The following is a 26,753-nucleotide window of genomic DNA, read 5'->3' as shown; positions in this document are numbered from 1 at the left end:
CACCATTATTCTTTCTTAGAGGCTTGAAAGCGAAGGATCAGGAAACGTGAACTTTAAGAGATGATTGTTCTAACGGCTCCTCGTTAATAAGGAGCTTCCCCTCCCCCACCTCTCGGCGAGACCCCATGGGCTCCATCCAGATACACGTCTGACTACAGCAGCAATGGCGCAAACAGCGGCCGGAGCGCAGCATCCCGCTCCCTCCAGGGATGCACCAGGAGATATTAAGGGGCTTCTAGAAAGATTTACAGGGGGCTTCCTGGATTAAACAACCTCCAATTATTGCAGTTGAGGGGGATATTCATCCATCATTCTTCTGGAATCCGTCACCATCAACCTCTTTTTTTACAGTCACTTTCATAAAGAAGAGGGTTAAAAAAAAAAAAAGATTAATCCCCCGCTGGACCCGCCCTCTTGACACAGTAACAGACCCCACAGGGGGATGTCAGTTCCTTCCATGATGTGAGAGGCCTCGGTGTGGCGGTATTATTCCACCACTGTTTGGATTCTTATAGTTGGTGTTATTGGGCACAGGATGGCGGGATTGTTTAAGTGAACAGTTTGGCAGCATTACACCTGTGTCTTACTGTGGAAGGGTCACCGTGGAAATCAGTTGTTAAAAAAAAAAAAAGTTTACGTTTTATGTATATGTTTTAGTCCCGGATAACATTAGTTGGAACAGTGAAGGTAACGGCGTCGTTCCAAACAACGGTATCAACCAAAAGAGGAAAAAAGGTGAAAACCCACAATGTGTCGGCGACGTGCAACCATCTCATATCTGACCTGCAAGAAGATGGTCCTGTGACGGTATGAGCGCAGCTCCTGAGGCGAGTGAGTGCAGCTGTAAGTGTATGGGGTCTCTATACAGTTAGGGGTCTGGGGTCCGTATTATTTTAGGGGTTTGATCTGGGGTCTGTATTGTTTTAGGGGTCTAGTCTGGGGTCTGTATTGTTTTAGGGGCTCTGGTCTGGGGTCTGTATTGTTTTAGGGGTCTGATCTGGGGTCTGTATTGTTTTAGGGGCTCTGGTCCGGGGTCTGTATTGTTTTAGGGGCTCTGGTCTGGGGTCTGTATTGTTTTAGGGGTCTGATCTGGGGTCTGTATTGTTTTAGGGGTCTAGTCTGGGGTCTGTATTGTTTTAGGGGCTCTGGTCCGGGGTCTGTATTGTTTTAGGGGCTCTGGTCTGGGGTCTGTATTGTTTTAGGGGTCTGATCTGGGGTCTGTATTGTTTTAGGGGCTCTGGTCTGGGGTCTGTATTGTTTTAGGGGTCTGATCTGGGGTCTGTGGGTCTGTATTGTTTTAGGGGCTCTGGTCCGGGGTCTGTATTGTTTTAGGGGTTTGATCTGGGGTCTGTATTGTTTTAGGGGCTCTGGTCTGGGGTCTGTATTTAGTTAAGTGTCTGGTCTTGGGTCCATATTATTTTAGGGGTCTGGTCTGGGGTCCGTATTATTTTAGGGATTTAGTCAGGGGTCTGTATTATTTTAGGGGTCTGGTCTGGGGTCTCTATTAGATTACAGAATCTGGGCCGAGGTCTGAATACATTTAAGGGTCTGTATATAATTAGGGCTCTGGTCTGGGGTCTGTATTATTTTAGGGGTCTAGTCTGGGGTCTGTATTAGTTTACAGAGTCAGGGTCGAGGTCTGAATACATTTAGGGGTCTTTGTATAATTAGGGGTCTATTCTGATGTCTGTATATATTTAGAGCTCTGGTCTTTAGTGGTCTGGTTCAGGGACTGTTAGTTTAGGGGTCTGGTCGGGGATCTGTATACATTTAAGGGTCTGATCTGGGGTCAGTATGTGTATTTAGGGCTCTCGTCGGGGGTTTGTATTGATTTATTTTTTGGGGTCTGTATAAATTTAGGTGGTCTGGTCTATGATGTGTATTAGTTTATAGGATCTAGAATGAGGTCTTAACTTATTTAGGTGGTCTCGTGTTCTGGATCAGTCAGGCTTATGGGTTTTTTTTTAGGGTGCTTGGGGTATGGATTTATTTTGCCATCTGTTTCTACCTCGGCTCATTATTTATTTCGGGGTTTTGGCATCGGTCTGTACCTTGGGATTTCCTGAGACTGGAGCTCAGTAGGTGTTAGCCGTATTTGGGGGTGAGACCCCAATTGCCTTTTGGGGTCTTTATTCCTTTTGAGATGTGATAATGCCCATATGGACTTACGTAGCGGTATCGCCTGCTATGTAAATGGCAGACGTAGGATGGAAGAGTTTGGAGCAATGGTCTCGGAATCTCCGGAATCTCGGAATCTTCGGAATCTTGGAATCTTCGGAATCTTCGGAATCTCCGGAATCTCAGAAAAGGTGACACGATCCCTCTCAGTAACACAATGGTTGTAGACAGCGCTGGAGACTGAGGAGGTGAAGTAGTAACTGGACAGCGGGTACTAGACTCAGAAATGGACCCCATAAGTCATTTACTCCTGTAGACCACCAGTGATGTTTCCATTAACCTCTTCTCTGCCAATGACCCAATCACTATACAGCTGGTTTGGCGACCCCGGGGTCCTCCTGGCAGACATGTCGCCATTCCCGCTGTCTGTAGTCACACTCTCTTCTCGGTTCTGACTTTCCTCTTGGACTTAGCAGCGAGCGGCCGACGTTCCCTTTCCATTCTCAACCCCCGGATTCACTTTAGCCACAATACTTTACTTTCATTCGTTCTCGTCGGTGAAACCTGCGTTGTTTCCCCCGGGAGATTTTCTTCTCTGTTGCTTGGGGAAATTGCAGGTTATTACCGGACGACCAGTGCAGCAGGACCGCGCCGACACGTACCGCCGTGACTTTTTTTTTTCTTTCCATCTTGTGCAAAAAAATTCTTTTAGAAAAGTTTCACATTTAAAATATGATTTCGAAATCTGTCTTTTAATTAAATGTTTAATTCGGTTTTAGATAAATTTTTATCTGTTTACAAAAAAAGGATCTAAAAATGAAAAAAATAAAATAAAATAAAACTAATTCTAATAAAAAAAAACTAATTTTCAATCTGAAAAATGTTCCTCGCCCACAGTGTCAGTCTGTAGGGTTGTCTGCTGCTTCTACACTTGTGGGGGGAGGCTCCTGCTGCACAATGTTGCCTAACAGACAGTTTATGTGCAGCGGAATATGTTGGAGCTACCGGTATATAAATATTTATTATTATATGATTTATTAAGGAAGAAAATATCTCTTTTCCCGGACATGCTTCCTTTTCCCTGCCTCCTACCACAGACCCGGGAAGCAAGGCTGTTATATGGCCCAGTCTTTAAGTATTTCCCCTCCTTCCTATCACATAGTCATTACCTGAAGTTGTCCCTAGGTGGCGCCCATTGCATACTGTCCCGCCCATAATAACTGTATACATCTATGTGCTGGTAGCTCCCCCTAGTGGTGCTTGCAGGCAGAAGTCAGGGAACAGCACCCTTCTCCACAGATATACACAGGGGCCCATTTAGAGTTTTATTATGGGCCCCTGTGATTTCTCTAATATATTTAATCTTATGAAAGGGCCATAAATATTTTTTTTCTACAGAAAACCCTCTATATATGGCTTTCCTGTCTTTATGAAGGCAAAATTATCAGATCAAGCCTGTGTAAGCAGGGACTGGATTTGTGCTGAGCTCCAGGAGGGTTTTGAAGTGTGAAACGCGTTGGCTCCACGATTGATGAGACTCACAGGAGAGAAATGAGCACCGGACCGTCCTGGGAGAACACAGAGATTTATTGATCTGAATTTTTGGCCAACCCAACCTGACTCCTCAGGAGGCGACCGGCTCACCTCGGCTCTAATCACTTGTTAGAGGTTTGGATGAGGTTGTTTTTTCTCTCAATCTGTCTGATTGACGGGTGAAGGAGGGATGGAACAGACGCGGGTCACAGATAACCCGGCCGCATTGTGGAACCAAATGATGATGTTGTCCTTTGTATCTTCTCAGCTGAAAGCTGCAGTCAGATAAGGATAATGGGGTCAAGTCTGCGAGGAGCCAAGGACGTACGTGACATGGAGGCCGGACACTGCTGCGAGGCTGACGCTAATGGCACTGACGGGAGGATGACGCTAATGGCAGGATGGCACTGACGGGAGGATGACACTAATGGCAGGATGACACTAATGGCAGGATGACACTGACGGGAGGATGACACTAATGGCAGGATGACACTGACGGGAGGATGACACTAATGGCAGGATGGCACTGACGGGAGGCTGACGCTAATGGCAGGATGACACTGACGGGAGGCTGACGCTAATGGCAGGATGACACTGACGGGAGGCTGACGCTAATGGCAGGATGACACTAATGGCAGGATGACACTGACGGGAGGCTGACGCTAATGGCAGGATGACACTGACGGGAGGATGACACTAATGGCAGGATGGCACTGACGGGAGGCTGACGCTAATGGCAGGATGACACTGACGGGAGGATGACACTGACGGGAGGATGACACTGACGGGAGGATGACACTAATGGCAGGATGACACTGACGGGAGGCTGACACTAATGGCAGGATGGCACTGACGGGAGGCTGACGCTAATGGCAGGATGACACTGACGGGAGGCTGACGCTAATGGCAGGATGACACTGACGGGAGGCTGACGCTAATGGCAGGATGACACTAATGGCAGGATGACACTGACGGGAGGCTGACGCTAATGGCAGGATGACACTGACGGGAGGATGACACTAATGGCAGGATGGCACTGACGGGAGGCTGACGCTAATGGCAGGATGACACTGACGGGAGGATGACACTAATGGCAGGATGACACTGACGGGAGGCTGATGCTAATGGCAGGATGACACTGACGGGAGGATGACGCTAATGGCAGGATGACACTGACGGGAGGCTGACACTAATGGCAGGATGACACTGACGGGAGGCTGACACTAATGGGAGGATGACACTGACGGGAGGCTGACACTAATGGCAGGATGACACTGACGGGAGGCTGACACTAATGGCAGGATGACACTGACGGGAGGCTGATGCTAATGGGAGGATGACACTGACGGGAGGCTGACGCTAATGGCAGGATGACACTGATGTGAGGATGACACTGATGTGAGGACGACACTGATGTGAGGATGACACTACTGTGAGGATGACACTACTGTGAGGATGACACTGATGTGAGGATGACACTACTGTGAGGATGACACTGATGTGAGGATGACACTGATGTGAGGACGACACTGATGTGAGGATGACACTACTGTGAGGATGACACTACTGTGAGGATGACACTACTGTGAGGATGACACTGATGTGAGGATGACACTGATGTGAGGATGACACTGATGTGAGGATGACACTGATGTGAGGATGACACTACTGTGTGGATGACACTAATGTGAGGATGACACTAATGTGAGGATGACACTGATGTGAGGATGACACTGATGTGAGGATGACACTACTGTGAGGATGACACTGATGTGAGGATGACACTGATGTGAGGATGACACTACTGTGAGGATGACACTGATGTGAGGATGACACTACTGTGAGGATGACACTGATGTGAGGATGACACTACTGTGAGGATGACACTGATGTGAGGATGACACTGATGTGAGGACGACACTGATGTGAGGATGACACTACTGTGAGGATGACACTACTGTGAGGATGACACTGATGTGAGGATGACACTGATGTGAGGATGACACTACTGTGAGGATGACACTGATGTGAGGATGACACTACTGTGAGGATGACACTGATGTGAGGATGACACTGATGTGAGGATGACACTGAAGCATGGTCAGTACAGATTTGCTGGATGTCATACAATGGTCGACCACTGGAGATCGAGAGGAGGGAGGGGGCACTACTGCAGATGTTTGTGGTATAATAAGACACAGTCAGCGCACAGTGCTGTAGAACTACAAGTAGCAGCAGTGCAGCACACCCACTACATTGCTGAGATAATGGACTGCCCCCGATGGCCTGCTCATTCTGCGGCTTTCTACGTCTCGGGCAGACAGTGCAGTATTTTGTAATTTCCTCGGCGGCACACAGCAGACGAAGCACACGCTGTACGTTATACGTCTCCTTGTGCGCGCTGTGCCCTCTGCTGTCTCACTGAACATACTGCACATTGGAGACCCCATAAAGGAGCGCGGAGCCGGGCGCGGGGGGGCACCGGCCATAGATAACACCCTGTGCTTTATGCCCTAATAATAATAATACAGTGTCACAACACAACCCGTCGCTAAAGCAGCCGCCAGCACGGTGTACCGCCATATAACAAGTCACCACCGTATTACTGCTCCCGCCATCTGTGCCACCTCTGCTCCACACTGCTGCCTGCGTCACAATCCCCTCACATCTAACTGGATATTATCGCTTATTAGCTATCTGCTACATATGTAACACCTAAATATAATAATATAGCCCCGCCCCCGCGGATTTATGCAAATTAAACTTAATTATTCCCAATTATTTGCCAGAACTGAGGCCACAGTCCATCAAAAGCCAATTTACACAGCTGTATAGCGGTTGTATCAATGAGCCCTAATGGCGGGTAAAGCCCAAACTTGGCCGAAAAGCGGACTGTTTCTTTCTTTACAATTAGTTTCCGGTAAGGACACCGACCTGCTTGACCCGGATGTCGCTGTAGGGATCGTTCATCTTGTCCCTCTGCAGATCCTGAAAGGTTCAAGGCAAAAATAGTACAATTAGGAATCAAGAAAGTTCCCGTCACACAGGAGGAGGCATCCGATGCCCTTAATGAAGGACACACCGCAGAAGATATGGCGGTATAACTGCTATACAACATCCAGATCACTTAATGTCTTGAGCTGTTATTTGGTCATTGTATGGTAGCGATTGAGCACCGTGTGGCGGTATTCATTTTGCATTGTATATTGTGGCACTACTACCCCTAGTATTTCCGCGCCCTACATTCGACAGAAACTGCACTCATCAAGGTGACCAATGACCTTCTGACAGCAAAATGTAGCGGTGACCACTCGCTGCTCATTCTCCTCGATCTTTCTGCAGCTTTCGACACTGTTGACCACCCTCTCCTACTCTCTAGGCTCCAGTCACTAGGCATTAAGGACACTGCTCTCTCCTAGTTCTCTTCCTATCTTTCTGACCGCTCCTTCAGTGTTCTGATCTCTGGCTCCACTTCATCTCCTCTTCCTCTCACTGTCGGGGTACCTCAGGGCTCAGTCCTTGGCCCCCTTCTCTTCTCCCTCTACATGGCCCCAATTGGACAGACCATCAGCAGATTTGGCTTTCAGTACCATCTTTATGCTGATGACACACAACTATACACGTCAGCCCCTGACCTTACCCCGCTGTACTACAGAACGCCACTGACTGTCTGTCCGCAGTCTCTAACATCATGTCCGCTCTCTATCTGAAACTCAACCTCTCCAAAACTGAACTTCTTCTGCTCCCGCCTTCTACTAACCTCCCTAAATCTGACATTTCCCTCTCCGTGGGTGGCACCATAATAACGCCCCAGCAGCAGGCGCGCTGTCTGGGTGTCATGTTTGACTCCGATCTCTCCTTCACCTCCCACATACAATCTCTTGCCCGCTCGTGCCGCTTACACCTAAAGAACATCTCTAGAATCCGCCCTTTTCTCACCATGGAGACAACAAAAACTCTCACTGTCGCCCTAATCCACTCCCGCCTGGACTACTGTAACTCTCTTTTAATTGGCCTCCCCCTCACTCGACTTTCCCCTCTCCGGTCTATCCTTAATGCAGCAGCCAGGGTCGTCCATCTGGCTAATCGTTACTCGGACGCGTCCGCTCTTCGCCAGTCGTTACACTGGCTGCCCATTCATTACAGGATACAATTCAAAGTACTTGTTCTCACCCACAAAGCTCTCCACAGTGCGGCACCCCCTTACATCTCCTCCCTCATTTCTGTCTATCGGCCTAGCTGACCTCTGCGCTCTGCAAATGACTTCCGACTAACCTCTGCACTAATCCGTACCTCACACTCCAAGACTTCTCCCGTGCTGCGCCAATCCTCTGGAATGCTCTACCCCAAGATATTAGGACCAGCCACAACTTGCACAGTTTTAGGCGCTCACTCAAAACATGTCTGTTCAGAGCGGCCTATCATGTTCACTAATCAAACTCATTTTATGTCTGTGTGTGTGTGTAGCCCATTCACTATCTCCATCTACCCCCCACCCCCTGAAGATGGCTGGACCATCATTGTAAATACATCATTGTAAATACACACCTGTACTTTGTATCTCCCCCACCTCATTGTAGATTGTAAGCTCTCACGAGCAGGGGCGGCTTATTGTGCTTTATTACTGTATTGTTAACGTTGTTACTTATTACTGTTGTGTTTGAAACTGTTTAACTGTAAAGCGCTGCGGAATATGTTGGCGCTATATAAATAAAGATTATTATTATTATTATTATATTGCAGTATATGAGGATGGCAGCAATGTAAAGCATTGTTATATAAGCAGCTGCAGTATATCGAAGTATAATTTAGTTACTGTGTGGTAGTATTTTATCACTGCATGACAGAATTTCCGTTATATTGTATATATTGGCATTACTAAGTGCTTTACGGTATTTTATATTTGCAGTACATGGCGTTGGCAGCAATGAGTCCTATATAACAGAATTTGAGCATTGTATGGCGGTATTTCTTATACACTGCATATTGTAACAGTACTATGTGTATTCCAGTATGTTGTGCTGGCAGCAATGTGTCCTATATAACAATAACAATTTCAGCACTGTATGGCAGTTATTAGTATACGTTGCATATTGAGACACTGCTAAGTACCTTACAGTATATAATACCTGCAGTATATGGTGTCGGCAGCAATGTGTCCTGTATAACAGGATGTGAGCACTGTATGGCAGTAATTTTTATACAGGTGTATATTTGTGGCATTACTAAGTACATTACGGTATATAATACTTGCAGTATATGGTGTCGGCAGCAATGTGTCCTGTATAACTGGATCTGAGCAATGGTCTTTGTATTTTACACTGTGGTATACTATACTATACGTGCACTAAATGGCGGTGTAAAGCATAGTTATTTAGGCATCTACAGTATGTGGGAGTGTTATTTCAGTTGATAGAGCTGTTATTTGGTTACCTTATGGTAGTGTTTAGTCACTGTATAGCGGTATATTTACTTTGCACGTGCATTTTAGAATAGGATATTACACCATAGGAGGCAGCCACAGAAAGTACCGCACAGGGCATCACTCCACATAAGACCGACCCTGACATAGGCATCTATATACCAAAAATGTGCATGTAAAAATTTTGGTAAAATTTTTACTGATCCCAAACCACACAATCACTCGATCCTCTGAGCTTCTTAAATTCTGAAATAAACTCCCCCCTCCACTCCCTACCATCGCCCACCACATGATCTATCTACCCTTCACTACCTGGACCTTGCATGTCGTCCCGCGAGATACTTACATTATAGACGGAATTATCTGGACTCTTCATCTGTTGCGGGAGAAAGCGGAGAATATTATCAATGATTGGTGATAATAACATATTTTACTAATTTCTTTCATTATTAGGTGAATTTCAGGGTCAGACTACATAGGACTTGTTTGTATTCTGTAACCATGGAGATGCATAGGACATCCTAGGAGCTGCATACACAAAACGACATCATTTTTTTTTACTAAATCAGGACAATTTTAAATGCATTGGGAGTGGGAAAGTTCACATAAATCTTTGAGTGAATTTCCATTGTGCAGCGTTTAAGGGTAACATTTTATAATGATTGATGTTTTACCTTATTTTGGTTAGTATCGATTTTCCTGATACACAGATATAAATCATTTCTGCAAAGCCACAGTATGAAAGAGCAAAACCTGTACTTCCAGCAGCCACCACTAGGGGGAGCTTAAAATTCTGCAGTCTGCGGTAAGCTCCTGAGCTCCCTCTAGTGGTGGCTGCAGGTAGTATCGATTTTAACATTTTTTTTATGTGACATTGCAGGGAATTTGGAGCTCTATATCACAAAAATAGAGCTTTGACCGGTGTAAAGATATATTAAACAATTAATGAGCAGATAATGCTGGATCCAAAAACAGCGAGACTGTGAAATAATGCCGTAGTATTGCTCCAGTTTATTTGTATGTTATGTATGTCGCTACTGAGAAGGCATCACTTATTGACAGATATGGCTGTAAATCTCAGGTCCCTGAGCACAAAGCCGCCCGTCGCTGAGACTCTGCACTTCAAAGCCGCAGAAAGCTTTTTGTTGTTTGTTTTCCATGGTAGCTGCGGCCGTGTGATGTTTCTGAGCCCCTGCGTCCCCCCGTACCTGAAGGCGCGGGCGACAGACATCACAGGAGGATAGCCGTCCGCCCGCGCTGGGACGCAGAGGGAATCAGATGGCTGATGGCAATCTCTCCGGAGGCGTCAGAGGCGCTCGCCTGTCCTCTCCGCCACAATCTTTTCATCTGGATGCAGCAAATCCCGGCCAATTAGCACCTGAGCGATCTGATGGACGAGGACGCAACAACCGGGCAATATCCGCCTGATCATGACCGAGATCCTGACCGTCTACTGCGGCCGAGAGCAGAAGCCGCACATGGCGGCCATTACTATAGACAAGGTGTCAGTCATCGCAGGTCCGCGCGGGAGGACGACCAGAGGATGAGATTATAAGGGGAGATCCACCCGAAAATGAAAAGCGAAAATCCGGAGTTACAGCAGCAGCAAAAGCCTGAATACATTTATTATATTCCCCGAGAAGATAATGTTATGATGTGGCAACCATGAGATTCACAGCGGAAGTCAGAAGATGGATGGATAAATGGAGAGATAGACAGATAGATAGATAATAGATAGATAGATAGATAGATAATAGATAGATAATAGATAGATGATAGATAGATAGATGATAGATAGATGATAGATAGATAGATAATAGCTAGAGGATAGATAATAAATGATAGATAATAGATGGATGATAGATAATAGATAGATAATAGATAGATAGATAGATAGATAATAGATAGATAGATAATAGATAGATGATAGATAGATAGATAGATAATAGATAGATAGATAGATAGATAGATAGATAGATAGATAATAGATAGATAATAGACACATAGTTACTTACTCTGTTCATCCCTTTCTCTGTATCTCCCCCAGTATTTATTACATCGTATCCCGCTTGGTTTCGATATTGAAGTTCCTAGAAATAATGAGAAGATATTATTTCTGTCACACAGTTGACATTTCTCTGGATTTAGAGGGGTCCTGCTAAGCTGCAGTTATCTAGGGACCCCAACAACTAGACCACTGGGGCGATATATGACTGGAGCATGCAATCCTTCACTACCTAGGACCGCCGGGGATTGTACATTATGATTTACCAATGGCGTTGACTTTTACTGAACTTAACGAACGAGCCTCAGTCACTGCAAACGAAAGATGTGCAAGAACGATTCCCAAATCTCTAATCACAATAACACCGAGATTAGCGAATACTCACACTGTAGTCGCCTCCTGCTTTCACATCAACGTTCACTGCGTCTCTCTTTATTAGCTGAACAAAACAAACAATTATTACAGATATAAGGAACACAAAAAATATACACAAAATAATATTCCAACCAATATACAAAAATAGAAATCGTACTACAACGCCCCCTAGGTGCAAGAATATAACTACTATAATACTGCCCCCTAGGTGCAAGAATATAACTACTATAATACTGCCCCCTATGTACAAGAATATAACTACTATAATACTGCCCCTATGTACAAGAATATAACTACTATAATACTGCCCCTATGTACAAGAATATAACTACTATAATACTGCCCCTATGTACAAGAATATAACTACTATAATACTGCCCCCTATGTACAAGAATATAACTACTATAATACTGCCCCTATGTACAAGAATATAACTACTATAATACTGCTCCTATATACAAGAATATATCTACTATAATACTGCCCCTATGTACAAGAATGTAACTACTATAATACTGCCCCTATGTACAAGAATATAACTACTATAATACTGCTCCTATGTACAAGAATATAACTACTATAATACTGCTCCTATGTACAAGAATATAACTACTATAATACTGCCCCATGTACAAGAATATAACTACTATAATACTGCTCCTATGTACAAGAATATAACTACTATAATACTGCCCTTATGTACAAGAATATAACTACTATAATACTGCCCCTATGTACAAGAATATAACTACTATAATACTGCTCCTATGTACAAGAATATAACTACTATAATACTGCTCCTATGTACAAGAATATAACTACTATAATACTGCTCCTATGTACAAGAATATAACTACTATAATACTGCTCCTATGTACAAGAATATAACTACTATAATACTGCTCCTATGTACAAGAATATAACTACTATAATACTGCCCCCTATGTACAAGAATATAACTACTATAATACTGCTCCTATGTACAAGAATATAACTACTATAATACTGCTCCTATGTACAAGAATATAACTACTATAATACTGCCCCTATGTACAAGAATATAACTACTATAATACTGCCCCTACATACAAGAATATAACTACTATAATACTACTCCTATGTACAAGAATATAACTACTATAATACTGCTCCTATGTACAAGAATATATCTACTATAATACTGCTCCCTATGTACAAGAATATAACTACTATAATACTGCCCCTATGTACAAGAATATAACTACTATAATACTGCTCCTATGTACAAGAGTATATCTACTATAATACTGCTCCTATGTACAAGAATATAACTACTATAATACTGCCCTTATGTACAAGACTATAACTACTATAATACTGCCCCTATGTACAAGAATATAACTACTATAATACTGCTCCTATGTACAAGAATATAACTACTATAATACTGCTCCTATGTACAAGAATATAACTACTATAATACTGCTCCTATGTACAAGAATATAACTACTATAATACTACCCCTATGTACAAGAATATAACTACTATAATACTGCTCCTATGTACAAGAATATAACTACTATAATACTGCCCCTATGTACAAGACTATAACTACTATAATACTGCTCCTATGTACAAGAATATAACTACTATAATACTGCCCCTATGTACAAGAATATAACTACTATAATACTGCTCCTATGTACAAGAATATAACTACTATAATACTGCCCCTATGTACAAGAATATAACTACTATAATACTGCTCCTATGTACAAGAATATAACTACTATAATACTGCTCCTATATACAAGAATATAACTACTATAATACTGCTCCTATGTACAAGAATATAACTACTATAATACTGCTCCTATGTACAAGAATATAACTACTATAATACTGCCCCTATGTACAAGAATATAACTACTATAATACTGCTCCTATGTACAAGAATATAACTACTATAATACTGCCCCTATGTACAAGACTATAACTACTATAATACTGCTCCTATGTACAAGAATATAACTACTATAATACTGCCCCTATGTACAAGAATATAACTACTATAATACTGCTCCTATGTACAAGAATATAACTACTATAATACTGCCCCTATGTACAAGAATATAACTACTATAATACTGCTCCTATGTACAAGAATATAACTACTATAATACTGCTCCTATATACAAGAATATAACTACTATAATACTGCTCCTATGTACAAGAATATAACTACTATAATACTGTCCCTATGTACAAGAATATAACTACTATAATACTGCCCCTATGTACAAGAATATAACTACTATAATACTGCTCCTGTGTACAAGAATATAACTATTATAATACTGCCCCTATGTACAAGAATATAACTACTATAATACTGCCCCTATGTACAAGAATATAACTACTATAACACTACTCCCATGTACAAGAATATAACTACTATAATACTGCTCCCTATGTACAAGAATATAACTACTATAATACTGCTCCTATGTACAAGAATATAACTACTATAATACTGCTCCCTATGTACAAGAATATAACTACTATAATACTGCCCTATGTACAAGAATATAACTACTATAATACTGCTCCTATATACAAGAATATAACTACTATAATACTGCCCCTATGTACAAGGATATAACTACTATAATACTGCCTCCTATGTACAAGAATATAACTACTATAATACTGCCCCTATGTACAAGAATATAACTACTATAATACTGCCTCCTATGTACAAGAATATAACTACTATAATACTGTCCCCTATGTACAAGAATATAACTACTATAATACTGCTCCCTATGTACAAGAATATAACTACTATAATACTGCCCTATGTACAAGAATATAACTACTATAATACTGCTCCTATATACAAGAATATAACTACTATAATACTGCCCCTATGTACAAGGATATAACTACTATAATACTGCCTCCTATGTACAAGAATATAACTACTATAATACTGCCCCTATGTACAAGAATATAACTACTATAATACTGTCCCCTATGTACAAGAATATAACTACTATAATACTGCTCCTATGTACAAGAATATAACTACTATAATACTGCTCCCTATGTACAAGAATATAACTACTATAATACTGCCCCTATGTACAAGAATATAACTACTATAATACTACTCCCATGTACAAGAATATAACTACTATAATACTGCTCCCTATGTACAAGAATATAACTACTATAATACTGCTCCTATGTACATGAATATAACTACTATAATACTGCTCCCTATATACAAGAGTATAACTACTATAATACTGCTCCTATGTACAAGAATATAACTACTATAATACTGCCCCTATGTACAAGAATATAACTACTATAATACTGCCCCTATGTACAAGAATATAACTACTATAATACTGCCCCTATGTACAAGAATATAACTACTATAATACTACTCCCATGTACAAGAATATAACTACTACTAGATGGTGGCCCGATTCTAACGTATCGGGTATTCTAGAATATGTAGGTAGTATATAGCACAGGCTACATACTATATTTCACAGTGACGTAGTATATAACACAACAGACGTAGTATATAATATAGCTACGTAGTATGTAACACAGCGTAAGTAGTATATAGCAGAGTTACGTAGTATATAACACAGTCACGTAGTGTATTGCACAGCTATGTAGTATATTGGTCAGCGACGTAGTATATAGCAGAGACACGTAGTATATAACATAGCCCCGTAGTATATTGCACAGCCACATAGTATATAACAGAGGCACGTAGTATATTGCACAGTCAACGTAGTATATAACAGAACCGACACAGCCACATAGTATATTGCACAGCTACGTAGTTTATAACACAGAGCGCGTAGTATTGCACAGCCACGTAGTATATTGGACAGTCACGTAGTATATTGCCCAGCTACATAGTATATAGCACAGACATGTAGTATATAACAGAGCCCATGCAGTATGTAACACAGCCCACGTAGTATATAGCAATGTGGCCACTATATGCGTGGTTAAAAAAAAGACTTAAAATAAAAAATACACATATACTCACCTTCCGAAGGCCCCTTGAAGTCCTGGCGCCTGTGTGCGGTGCACGCGGCAGCTTCCGGTCCCAGGGTTGGTATGAGCGCAGGACCTGTGATAACGTCGCGGTCACATGACCGTGACGTCATGGCAGGTCCTTCTCACATAGCATCCTTGGCACCGGAACCTGCCGCTTGCACTGCCGAGGACAGCACGCGATGTCGGAGGGTGAGAATAACCTTTTTTTTAATTATTATTTGTAACATTAGATCTTTTTACCATTGATGCTGCATAGGCAGCATCAATAGTAAAAAGTTGGTCACACAGGGTTAATAGCTGCGTTAACGGAGTGCGTTACACCGCGGCATAACGCGGTCCGTTAACGCTGCCATTAACCCTGTGAGAGGGCTGACTGGAGGGGATTATGGAGCGGGCACTGACTGCGGGGAGGAAGGAGCGGCCATTTTGCTGCCGGACTGTGCCCGTCGCTGATTGGTCGTGGCTGTTTTGCCGCGACCAATCAACGACTTGGATTTCCATGACAGACAGAGGCCGCGACCAATGAATATCCGTGACAGACAGACAGACGGAAGTGACCCTTAGACAATTATATTGTAGACTAGATGGTGGCCCGATTCTAACGCATCGGGTATTCTAGTATATGCATGTCCACGTAGTATAGTGGCCAGCCACGTAGTATATTGCCCAGCCACGTAGTATATTGCCCAGCCACATAGTATAATGCTCCATGCAGTTATGGCCCCATAGATGCCCCATATAATGCTCCATGCAGTTATGGCCCCATAGATGCCCCATATAATGCTCCATGCAGTTATGGCCCCATAGATGTCCCATATAATGCTCCATGCAGTTATGGCCCCATGGATGCCCCATATAATGCTCCATGCAGTTATGGCCCCATAGATGCCCCATATAATGCTCCATGCAGTTATGGCCCCATAGATGTCCCATATAATGCTCCATGCAGTTCTTTATTGCTCCATAGATGCCCCATATAATGCTCCATGCAGTTCTTTATGGCCCCATAGACACTCCATATAATGCTCCATGCAGTTATGGCCCCATGGATGCCCCATATAATGCTCCATGCAGTTATGGCCCCATAGATGCCCCATATAATGCTCCATGCAGTTCTTTATGGCCCCGTATACTGTTGTGAATTTACCTTTTGGCTCCCTCTAGTGGCTACTAGTGATTTGACTCTGGGTATGTCATTCATCCCTTGTATGCTCACCTGGGTCGTTAGGTCAGGGGTGTTGCTATATAAGCTCCCTGGACCTTCAGTTCAATGCCTGGCATCGTTGATATCAGAGCTAATCTGTAGTGCTCTTGTCTACTGATCCTGGTTCCTGCTTGATTAAGCTAAGTCTGCTTTCTTGCTTTTTGCTATTTGTTTTTGTTTGTATTTTTGTCCAGCTTGTATATAATCTGTTTCCTGACCTTGCTGGAAGCTCTAGGGTGGCTGGTGTTCTCCCCCCGGGCCGTTAGACGGTTCGGGGGTTCTTGAATCTCCAGCGTGGATTTTGATAGGGTTTTTGTTGACCATATAAGTTATCTTACTACATTCTGCTATTAGTAAGTGGGCCTCTCTTTGCTAAAATCTAGTTCATCTCTGTGTTTGTCATTTCCTCTTACCTCACCGTTATTATTTGTGGGGGGCTACTATCCTACTTTTGGGGTCTATTCTCTGGAGGCAAGAGAGGTCTTTGTTTTCCTCTTCTAGGGGTAGTTAGTCCTCCGGCTGGCGCGAGACATCTAGCGACCAACGTAGGCATGTTCCCCGGCTACTGCTAGTGTTGGCGTTAGGAGTAGATATATGGTCAACCCAGTTACCACTGCCCTATGAGCTGGATTTTTGTACGTCGCAGACTTACTTGTTTCTCTGAGACCCTCGCCATTGGGGTCATAACAGTATACGCTCCATATAGCATTGTGCCACATTTAATGCTGCTGCAATAAAAAAAAAGTGACGTACTCACCGCTTGTCGCTGCTCCTCAGCGTCCCGTCTCTCCGCACTGACTGTTCAGGCAGAGGGCGGCGCGCACACTAATACGTCATCGCGCCCTCTGACCTGCACAGTCACTGCAAGAGGATGGGAAGACTGAGCGGCGCCTGGCGGATGGAACGCGGACAGGTGAATATGAAATACTCACCTGCTCCTGGCACTCCTGATGCTGTCCCTGCATGTCCCATGGTACCGCAGCTTCTTCCTGTAATGAGCGGTCACATGGTACCGCTCATTACAGTAATGAATATGCGGCTCCACCCCTATGGGAGTGGAGTCCACATTCATTACTTTAATGAGCGGTACCACGTGATCGCTGAATAGAGGAAGAGCTGCAGCGCGGGAGACCATGGGACAGGCTGGGACAGCGTTAGGAGCGCCGGGAGCAGGTGAGTATGCGACAGTCCTCACCCGCCGACCATGACTCGAGTATAAGCCGAGAGGGGCACTTTCAGCCCAAAAATTTTGGCTGAAAATCTCGGCTTATACTCGAGTATATACGGTAATTGGGGACACACAGGGTTAATAGCAGCGGTTAACGGAGTGCGTTACACCGCGGCCCGTTACCGCTGCCATTAGCCCTGTGTGAGCGGTGACTGGAGGGGATTATGGAGCGGGCGCCGGGCACTGACTGCAGGGGAGTAGGGGAGGGACTAATCGGACTTTGCCCGTCGCTGATTGGTCGCGGCAGCCATGACAGGCAGCTGCCGAGACCAATCAGCGACGCGGGATTTCCGTGACGGAAGTTGAGGACAGAAAGACGGAAGTACCCCTTAGACAATTATATATATAGATAATACTGCCCCTATGTACAAGAATATAACTTCTATAATACTGCCACCTATGTACAAGAATATAACTACTATAATTCTGCCCCTATGTACAAGAATATAACTACTATAATACTGCCCCCTATGTACAAGAATATAACTACTATAATACTGCCCCTATGTACAAGAATATAACTAGTATAATACTGCCCCTATGTACAAGAATATAACTACTATAATACTGTCCCTATGTACAAGAATATAACTACTATAATTCTGTCGCTATGTACAAGAATATAACTACTATAATACTGCCCCTATGTACAAGAATATAACTACTGTAATACTGCTCCTATGTACAAGAATATAACTACTATAATACTGTTCCTATGTAAAAGAATATAACTACTATAATACTGCTCCTATGTACAAGAATATAACTACTATAATACTGCGCCTATGTATAAGAATATAGCTACTATACTACTGCTCCTATGTACAAGAATATAACTACTATAATACTGCCCCTATGTACAAGAATATAACTACTATAATACTGCTCCTATGTACAAGAATATAACTACTATAATACTGCCCCTATGTACAAGAATATAACTACTATAATACTGCCTCCTATGTACAAGAATATAACTACTATAATACTGCTCCTATGTACAAGAATATAACTACTATAATACTGATCCTATGTACAAGAATATAACTACTATAATACTGTTCCTATGTACAAGAATATAACTACTATAATACTACTCTTATGTACAAGAATATAACTACTATAATACTGCCCCTATGTACAAGAATATAACTACTATAATACTGTTCCTATGTACAAGAATATAACTACTATAATACTGTTCCTATGAACAGGCTGGCTGATTAATGATTGTCCCCAAGCCTATCGCAATAGTAGCCATCTTTTGGCATTTGTTTCATGTTTTTTCACATCAGTACAGTCTAATATTATAAAAACACTGGGCATCCAGGAGATGTCTGGCTGATGTAAGTGTGCAGCAGCAGAAGCCACATGGTGGAGAATTATGATGGTAAAGGAGATGTGTACCAGCTTTGGGCCAGTTTCTGCAGCTCCTGCCACAGCAGTACAGTCGAGAACTATGAAAACAGTAGGTAGCCAGGACATGTGTGGCTGACATGGCTGTGCAGTGGTAGTAACAGCGGGAAAATCCACACGGTACAGAATTAGGATGTAGCAGGCAAGGAGGTGTGCGAAAGCTTAGGGCAGGTAATGGCAGCCCAGGTACTGGCAGTATTACAGTATAGATTACATGATGAAGCACGTTTAGCTTGGACCATCGGCACTGGCACCAGCAGAATGGTACATAAGACAGTCAACATACAGGCAGGAGGGTGGTGAGGCCGATTTAATCGTTGGCATCAGTGAATGAAAGATGTCACTGATCCTTGCCTGATTCATTTTGTCAAATTACATTTTGCCTTTATAGTGAGGGTCTGAGAGTGACTATCCAATAGTTATCTCTTTGCTTGATGTTAACAATATGCTGGGTCATTTTCATCACTCCGCTGTGATATTTGGTCATCATCGTGGTCTTCATCATCATTTTCACTTTGACCATCAGCCTGCCTGTTCCAATTCTAAATCCCCCTCTACATCCACCTGCAGCCGCACCTCCTCCAAATCCTGCAGCATGTAACATAAACCTTGAGGATCCCCAACAGAGAGTGCACTCTGATAAACAGGTGTAAGTTGCTGTTCTTCCTCGAACCCCTATTTCATTCAGGTGAGTGGTTTCTTCCAGGATAAATATTACCGGTGCCACATTTTTGTTTCCACACGTGTTCCTACAGACAGGTTTTGTCTTCTCTTCGAAGGGTTTCAATAGGCGACTCGCATCCTTCATCAGCTGCCAACGTAGGATCTCAAGTTAAACAATGCTACGGTTTGACTTATGAATGATGAAGTCCGACACCACTTTATGCTGCTTGTACAGATGATGTAACATGTACAGCATTGAGCTGCAGAAGGATGCGACGTCACAAACCAGCAGACTATTCTCTCTTTGCAACGCTAGGAGGGCGTTCTTTGCCCCATAAGATCAATGGAAATTATCTGACACTTTCCTGTCCACAGACACCACCTTCCTGAAGTGGGAATATTTGTGATGGAAATGTTACACAATTAAATTCCCGATTTGGGCCTTCAGGGTACGTGAGTTACTTTGCCCAACCGTAAGACAGCCAGAAGGTTGCGTGCATAGTTGCTCATGATAATTCCGGGTTGCAGCTTTTCAGAAAATGACAAGTAGTAGTAGATGACAATCATGATGGTGGTGATGATGAAATCATCCAGATACTGCCTACAAAAAAGGCTGCAACAGACCCCAGTATACTTGTGTGGTGCAAAAAGTAAAATATGTGTAGCTGTGTTAGTTTTTTATATAGATATTTTCTGTTTAAGATTCTCCACCTTCCCTTAATAAAAAGTTAGCCTTAAAAAATTTTTTTTTTACATAGGTGCAGTGGGGGAAATAATTATTTGATCCCTTGCTGATTTTGTCAGTGGGCACACTTACACAGACACGAACAGTCTATAATTTTAAGGGTCGGTTAATTTTAACATTGAGATATAGAATACCAAAAATAAGAACCAGAAAATCACAATGTATAAATTATATACAATTGCATTTTGCAGCGAGAAATAAGTATTTGATCCCTTTGGCAAACAAGACTTAATACTTGGTGGCAGAACCCTTGTTGGCAAGCCCAGCAGTCAGGCTTTTTTTTTGTAGTTGATGATGAGGTTTGCGCACATGTCAGGAGGAATGTTGGTCCACTCCTCTTCGCAGATCATCTGTAATCATTAAGATTTTGAGGCTGTCGCTTGGCAACTCAGAGATTCATCTCTCTCTATAAGTTTTCTATGGGATTAAGGTCTGGAGACTGGCTAGGCCACTCCATGACCTTAATGTGCTTCTTTTTGAGCCACTCCTTTGTTGCCTTGGCTGTATGTTTTGCTATTTTGCGTCATTGTCTTGCTGGCAGAGGGAAGGAGGTTGTCACTCAGGATTTTACGGTGCATGGATCCATCCATTCTCCCATTGATGCGGTGAAGTAGTCCTGTGCCCTTAGCAGCGAAACACCCCCAAAACATAATGTTTCCACCTCCATGCTTGACAGTGGGGATGGTGTTCTTTGGGTCATAGGCAGCATTTCTCTTCCTCCAAACATGGCGAGTTGAGTTAATGCCAAAGTTGTCAATTTTTGTCTCATCTGACCACAGCACCTTCTCCCAATCACTCACAGAATCATCCAGGTTTTCAATGGGAAACTTCAGACGGACTGCACATGTGCCTTCTTGAGCAGGGGGACCTTGTGGACACTGCAGGATTTTACGGGGTAATGTGTTACCAATGGTTTTCTTGGTGACTGTGGTCCCAGCTGCCTTGAGATCACTAACAAGTTCCCCCCCCCCGTGTAGTTTTAGGCTGATCTCTCACCTTCCTCATGATCAAGGATACCCCACGAGGTGAGATTTTGCATGGTGCCCCAGATCGATGTCGATTGACAGCCATTTTGTATTTCTTCCATTTTCTTACTATTGCACCAACAGTTCTCTCCTTCTCACCCAGCATCTTACTTATGGTTTTGTAGCCCATTCCAGGTGTGTGCAGGTCTATGATCTTGTCCCTGACATCCTTATAAAGCTCTTTGGTCTTACCCATGTTGTAGAGGTTAGAGTCTGACTGATTAATTGAGTCTGTGGACAGGAGTCTTCTATAAAGGTGACTATGTAAGACAGCTGTCATTAATGCAGGTAGCGAGTTGATTAGGAGTCTAACTGTTCGGTAGGAGTCAGAACTCTTAATGGTTGGTAGGGGATCAAATACTTATTTCTCACTGCAAAATGCAAATACATTTCTATAATTTATACAATGTGATTTTCTGGATTCTATTTTTGATATTCTATCTCTCAATGTTAAAATTAACCTGCTCTTAAAATTATAGACTGTTCATGTCTCTGTCAGTGGGCAAACTTTCAAAATCAGCAAGGGATCAAATACTTATTTCCCCCACTGTATATGCACAGAAAGTAATTTGCAGCAACGAGTATTATTGTTCTAGCACCTACAATTGTTAAATGCAACTAGTAAAACAGTTGCTAAACCTTACTTCTTATTTATTTATTTTTTTATTTATTTTCTAATTCTGAACTATCCCCCATTTCAACAAAATGCAGTGCACGTTATGTGACCCTAAAACTCTACGCTGTGAAATAGCTACAAGTAGGTTCACGACCAGAAATAAAAAACATGGCAACAACATGCAGTATGGCCTTGGGGGTTTTGTTGTATGGTTGATAAATTGGACAATAAAACTGGTACTGAAAAACTAAACTGTGACACTTCTTAAAATTATTTTTCTATTAACAAAAAAAAACACGACCTCATGCCTTTACATAATAGGATGGGACAAGAAAAGCTAAGAAAATTCACGTCCCTAAAGCAATCATCTGCAAAAGGCTGCTGTATTCAGGTGACGTGGGTATAATAGTGGACTATTACAACAACCACGTGTGCAAAAATTAATTTTTTTATAATGTGCACAGCTCTTGAGGATCACAGTGTGTTTAAATTTCCATATTAAGATATTTCTTTATGGTGTAAAAGAAAAAAAACTGCTTGCCCGTCTCACGATGCAGGAAACACACTTTCTGTGACACACAAGCCTTGGATTCAGGATTTTGTTTTAGTTGCAAAAATAGCACTAAGGGGTTTAATACTGCCCCTCCTTGTTTGCAGTGTGTGAACAATAAAAAAGGCTGTTATTAAGGTGCTGTTACTGCAGAATATCTCAGATCCACTGAGTGACTGTAAAGCTACAGCGCTTCCCTATATAACACTTAAATCTTTGGATTATATTATTAAACTGAGACTGTCACTCCCATTTTCAATCTGCAGTAGGACACCATAATCACATTAGGTATTTCCCTGCCCCTATCTGCGTGCCGACCTCCTATCCCTACAATGTTGAAGCATAAAATGGTGCTCCATGGCCGGCCCCCTATCTTATACTGGCTGACAGTCCCCCAAAATTGGCTGCGCTACACTATGTGAATTTTTTTTCCCCGATCCTTACAAATCAAATCAAATCAAAGAATTTGACGGCGACCTGCGATTTTCACAAAATTCAACTCAAAGTCGATACTTGGCGAATCAATCAGCTCATCCCTATCTGGAAGCTATCAGGAATCTATAATTCAAGTTTTTTTAAAAAAATGTTATATAGTCATATTATAACCATACCATAATTTGTCCTCAGCAGTTCACCTGACTATGGATAGATTCCAACAAGAAATACATTTTGGGCTTCTCTCCCAGTATAAAAAGTGGGAGAGAAAAAAAAGAATTTTGCTAACTTTTGTCATACATGGAAATGCATTGTGGGTAACTGTATGATTATCAAATAATTAATATTTTCTGTTATTATTTGGCTGATTGTATTATTTCTACAGGAATGTTGCCTCTGCATCTTCGCTGTTCATGGGGACGCGTGAAACCCGCCAACTGATGAAGTCGCAGGCAAATAATTCATCATGTAGGACACTAAGTATGCAAATAAACAATAACCCTTACCTTCTCTCTGAAGAACAGTGCAGTGACAATGATTGCATAGAAAAACAATACTCCATCCAATAGGTAACAGTATTTGGGATCCGTCAGACCAAAAAATTGTGCATCTGTAAAAAAAAAATAGGTTAGGATTTAATTGTCAACACATAGAAAAAATATAGTTACAATATTATAGAGCTCAACGTTATGCACAATAAAATATCTGTACAAGCATATAACTGCTATAATACTGCTCCTATGTACAAGAATATAACTACTATAATACTGCTCCTATGTACAAGAATATAACTACTATAATACTGCTCCTATGTACAAGAATATAACTACTATAATACTGCTCCTATGTACAAGAATATAACTACTATAATACTGCTCCTATGTACAAGAATATAACTACTATAATACTGCCCCTATGTACAAGAATATAACTACTATAATACTGCCCCTATGTACAGGAATATAACTACTATAATACTGCTCCTATGTACAAGAATATAACTACTATATTACTGCCCCTATGTACAAGAATATAACTACTATAATACTGCCCCTATGTACAGGAATATAACTACTATAATACTACCCCTATGTACAAGAATATAACTACTATAATACTGCTCCCTATGTACAAGAATATAACTACTATAATACTGCCCCCTCTGTACAGGAATATATCTACTATAATACTGCTCCTATGTACAAGAATATAACTACTATAATACTGCCCCTATGTACAAGAATATAACTACTATAATACTGCTCCTATGTATAAGAACATAACTACTATAATACTGCCCCTATGTACAAGAATATAACTACTATAATACTGCCCCATGTACAAGAATATAACTACTATAATACTGCCCCCTCTGTACAGGAATATATCTACTATAATACTGCTCCTATGTACAAGAATATAACTACTATAATACTGCCCCTATGTACAAGAATATAACTACTATAATACTGCTCCTATGTATAAGAACATAACTACTATAATACTGCCCCTATGTACAAGAATATAACTACTATAATACTGCCCCATGTACAAGAATATAACTACTATAATACTGCCCCATGTACAAGAATATAACTACTATAATACTGCTATGTACAAGAATATAACTACTATAATACTGCTCCTATGTACAAGAATATAGCTACTATAATACTGCTATGTACAAGAATATAACTACTATAATACTGCCCCTATATACAAGAATATAACTACTATAATACTGCCCCTATATACAAGAATATTACTACTATAATACTGCCCCTATAAACAAGAATATAACTACTATAATATTGCTCCTATGTACAAGAATATATCTACTATAATACTGCTCCTATGTACAAGAATATAACTACTATAATACTGCCCCTATGTACAAGAATATAACTACTATAATACTGCTCCTATGTACAAGAATATAACTACTATAATACTGCCCCTATATACAAGAATATAACTACTATAATACTGCTCTTGTGTACAAGAATATAACTACTATAATACTGCTCCTGTGTACAAGAATATAACTGCTATAATACTGCCCCTATGTACAAGAATATAACTACTATAATACTGCTCCTATGTACAAGAATATAACTACTATAATACTGCCCCTATGTACAAGAATATAACTACTATAATACTGCTCCTGTGTACAAGAATATAACTACTATAATACTGCTCCTGTGTACAAGAATATAACTGCTATAATACTGCCCCTATGTACAAGAATATAACTACTATAATACTGCCCCTATGTACAAGAATATAACTACTATAATACTGCCCCTATGTACAAGAATATAACTACTATAATACTGCTCCTGTGTACAAGAATATAACTGCTATAATACTGCCCCTATGTACAAGAATATAACTACTATAATACTGCTCCTATGTACAAGAATATAACTACTATAATACTGCCCCTATGTACAAGAATATAACTACTATAATACTGCCCCTATGTACAAGAATATAACTACTATAATACTGCCCCTATATACAAGAATATAACTACTATAATACTGCCCCCTATGTGCAAGAATATAACTACTATAATACTGCCTCCTATGTACAAGAATATAACTACTATAATACTGCCCCTATGTACAAGAATATAACTACTATAATACTGCTACTATGTACAAGAATATAACTACTACAATACTGCCCCTATATACAAGAATAAAACTACTATAATACTGCCCCCTATGTACAAGAATATAACTATTATAATACTGCATCCTATGTATAAGAATATAACTACTATAATACTGCTCCTATGTACAAGAAGATAACTACTATAATACTGCCCCTATGTACAAAAATATAACTACTATAATACTGCCCCTATGTACAAGAATATAACTACTATAATACTGCCCCTATGTACAAGAATATAACTACTATAATACTGCAACTATGTACAAGAATATGACTACTATAATACTGCCCCTATCTACAAGAATATAACTACTATAATACTGCTCCTATGTACAAGAAGATAACTACCATAATACGGCCCCTATGTACAAGAATATAACTACTATAATACTGCTCCTATATACAAGAATATAACTACTATAATACCGCCCCTATGTACAAGAATATAACTACTATAATACTGCCCCTATTTCCAGAATATAACTACTATAATACTGCCCCTATGTACAAGAATATAACTACTATAATACTGCCCCTATGTACAAGAATATAACTACTATAATACTGCTCCTATGTACAAAAATATAACTACTATAATACTGCTCCCATGTACAAGAATATAACTACTATAATACTGCACCCCCTATGTACAAGAATATAACTAC

General features: G+C 41.2%; 1 protein-coding gene across 2 annotated transcripts in view; it reads right to left on the bottom strand.

Annotated features, from left to right (window-relative positions):
* Window positions 1-26,753, bottom strand: part of CD247 (CD247 molecule) — a 90,768-nt gene that overhangs the window by 3,026 nt on the left and 60,989 nt on the right. For both annotated transcript variants that reach the window (XM_077293739.1, XM_077293740.1), the window contains exons 2-6: window positions 23,910-24,013; window positions 11,464-11,517; window positions 11,089-11,163; window positions 9,420-9,449; window positions 6,586-6,639 (exon numbers count right to left, since the gene is read on the bottom strand). In XM_077293739.1, the coding sequence (XP_077149854.1) occupies window positions 6,586-6,639; window positions 9,420-9,449; window positions 11,089-11,163; window positions 11,464-11,517; window positions 23,910-24,013 (317 nt within the window). The remainder of the gene's footprint in view (window positions 1-6,585; window positions 6,640-9,419; window positions 9,450-11,088; window positions 11,164-11,463; window positions 11,518-23,909; window positions 24,014-26,753) is intronic.

Source organism: Ranitomeya variabilis, chromosome 3 (assembly GCF_051348905.1).
Source record: "Ranitomeya variabilis isolate aRanVar5 chromosome 3, aRanVar5.hap1, whole genome shotgun sequence".
NCBI classification, from domain to species: domain Eukaryota; kingdom Metazoa; phylum Chordata; class Amphibia; order Anura; family Dendrobatidae; genus Ranitomeya; species Ranitomeya variabilis.
Note: the sequence above shows the minus strand (reverse complement) of the source record. Positions and strands in the feature narration are given on the sequence as shown.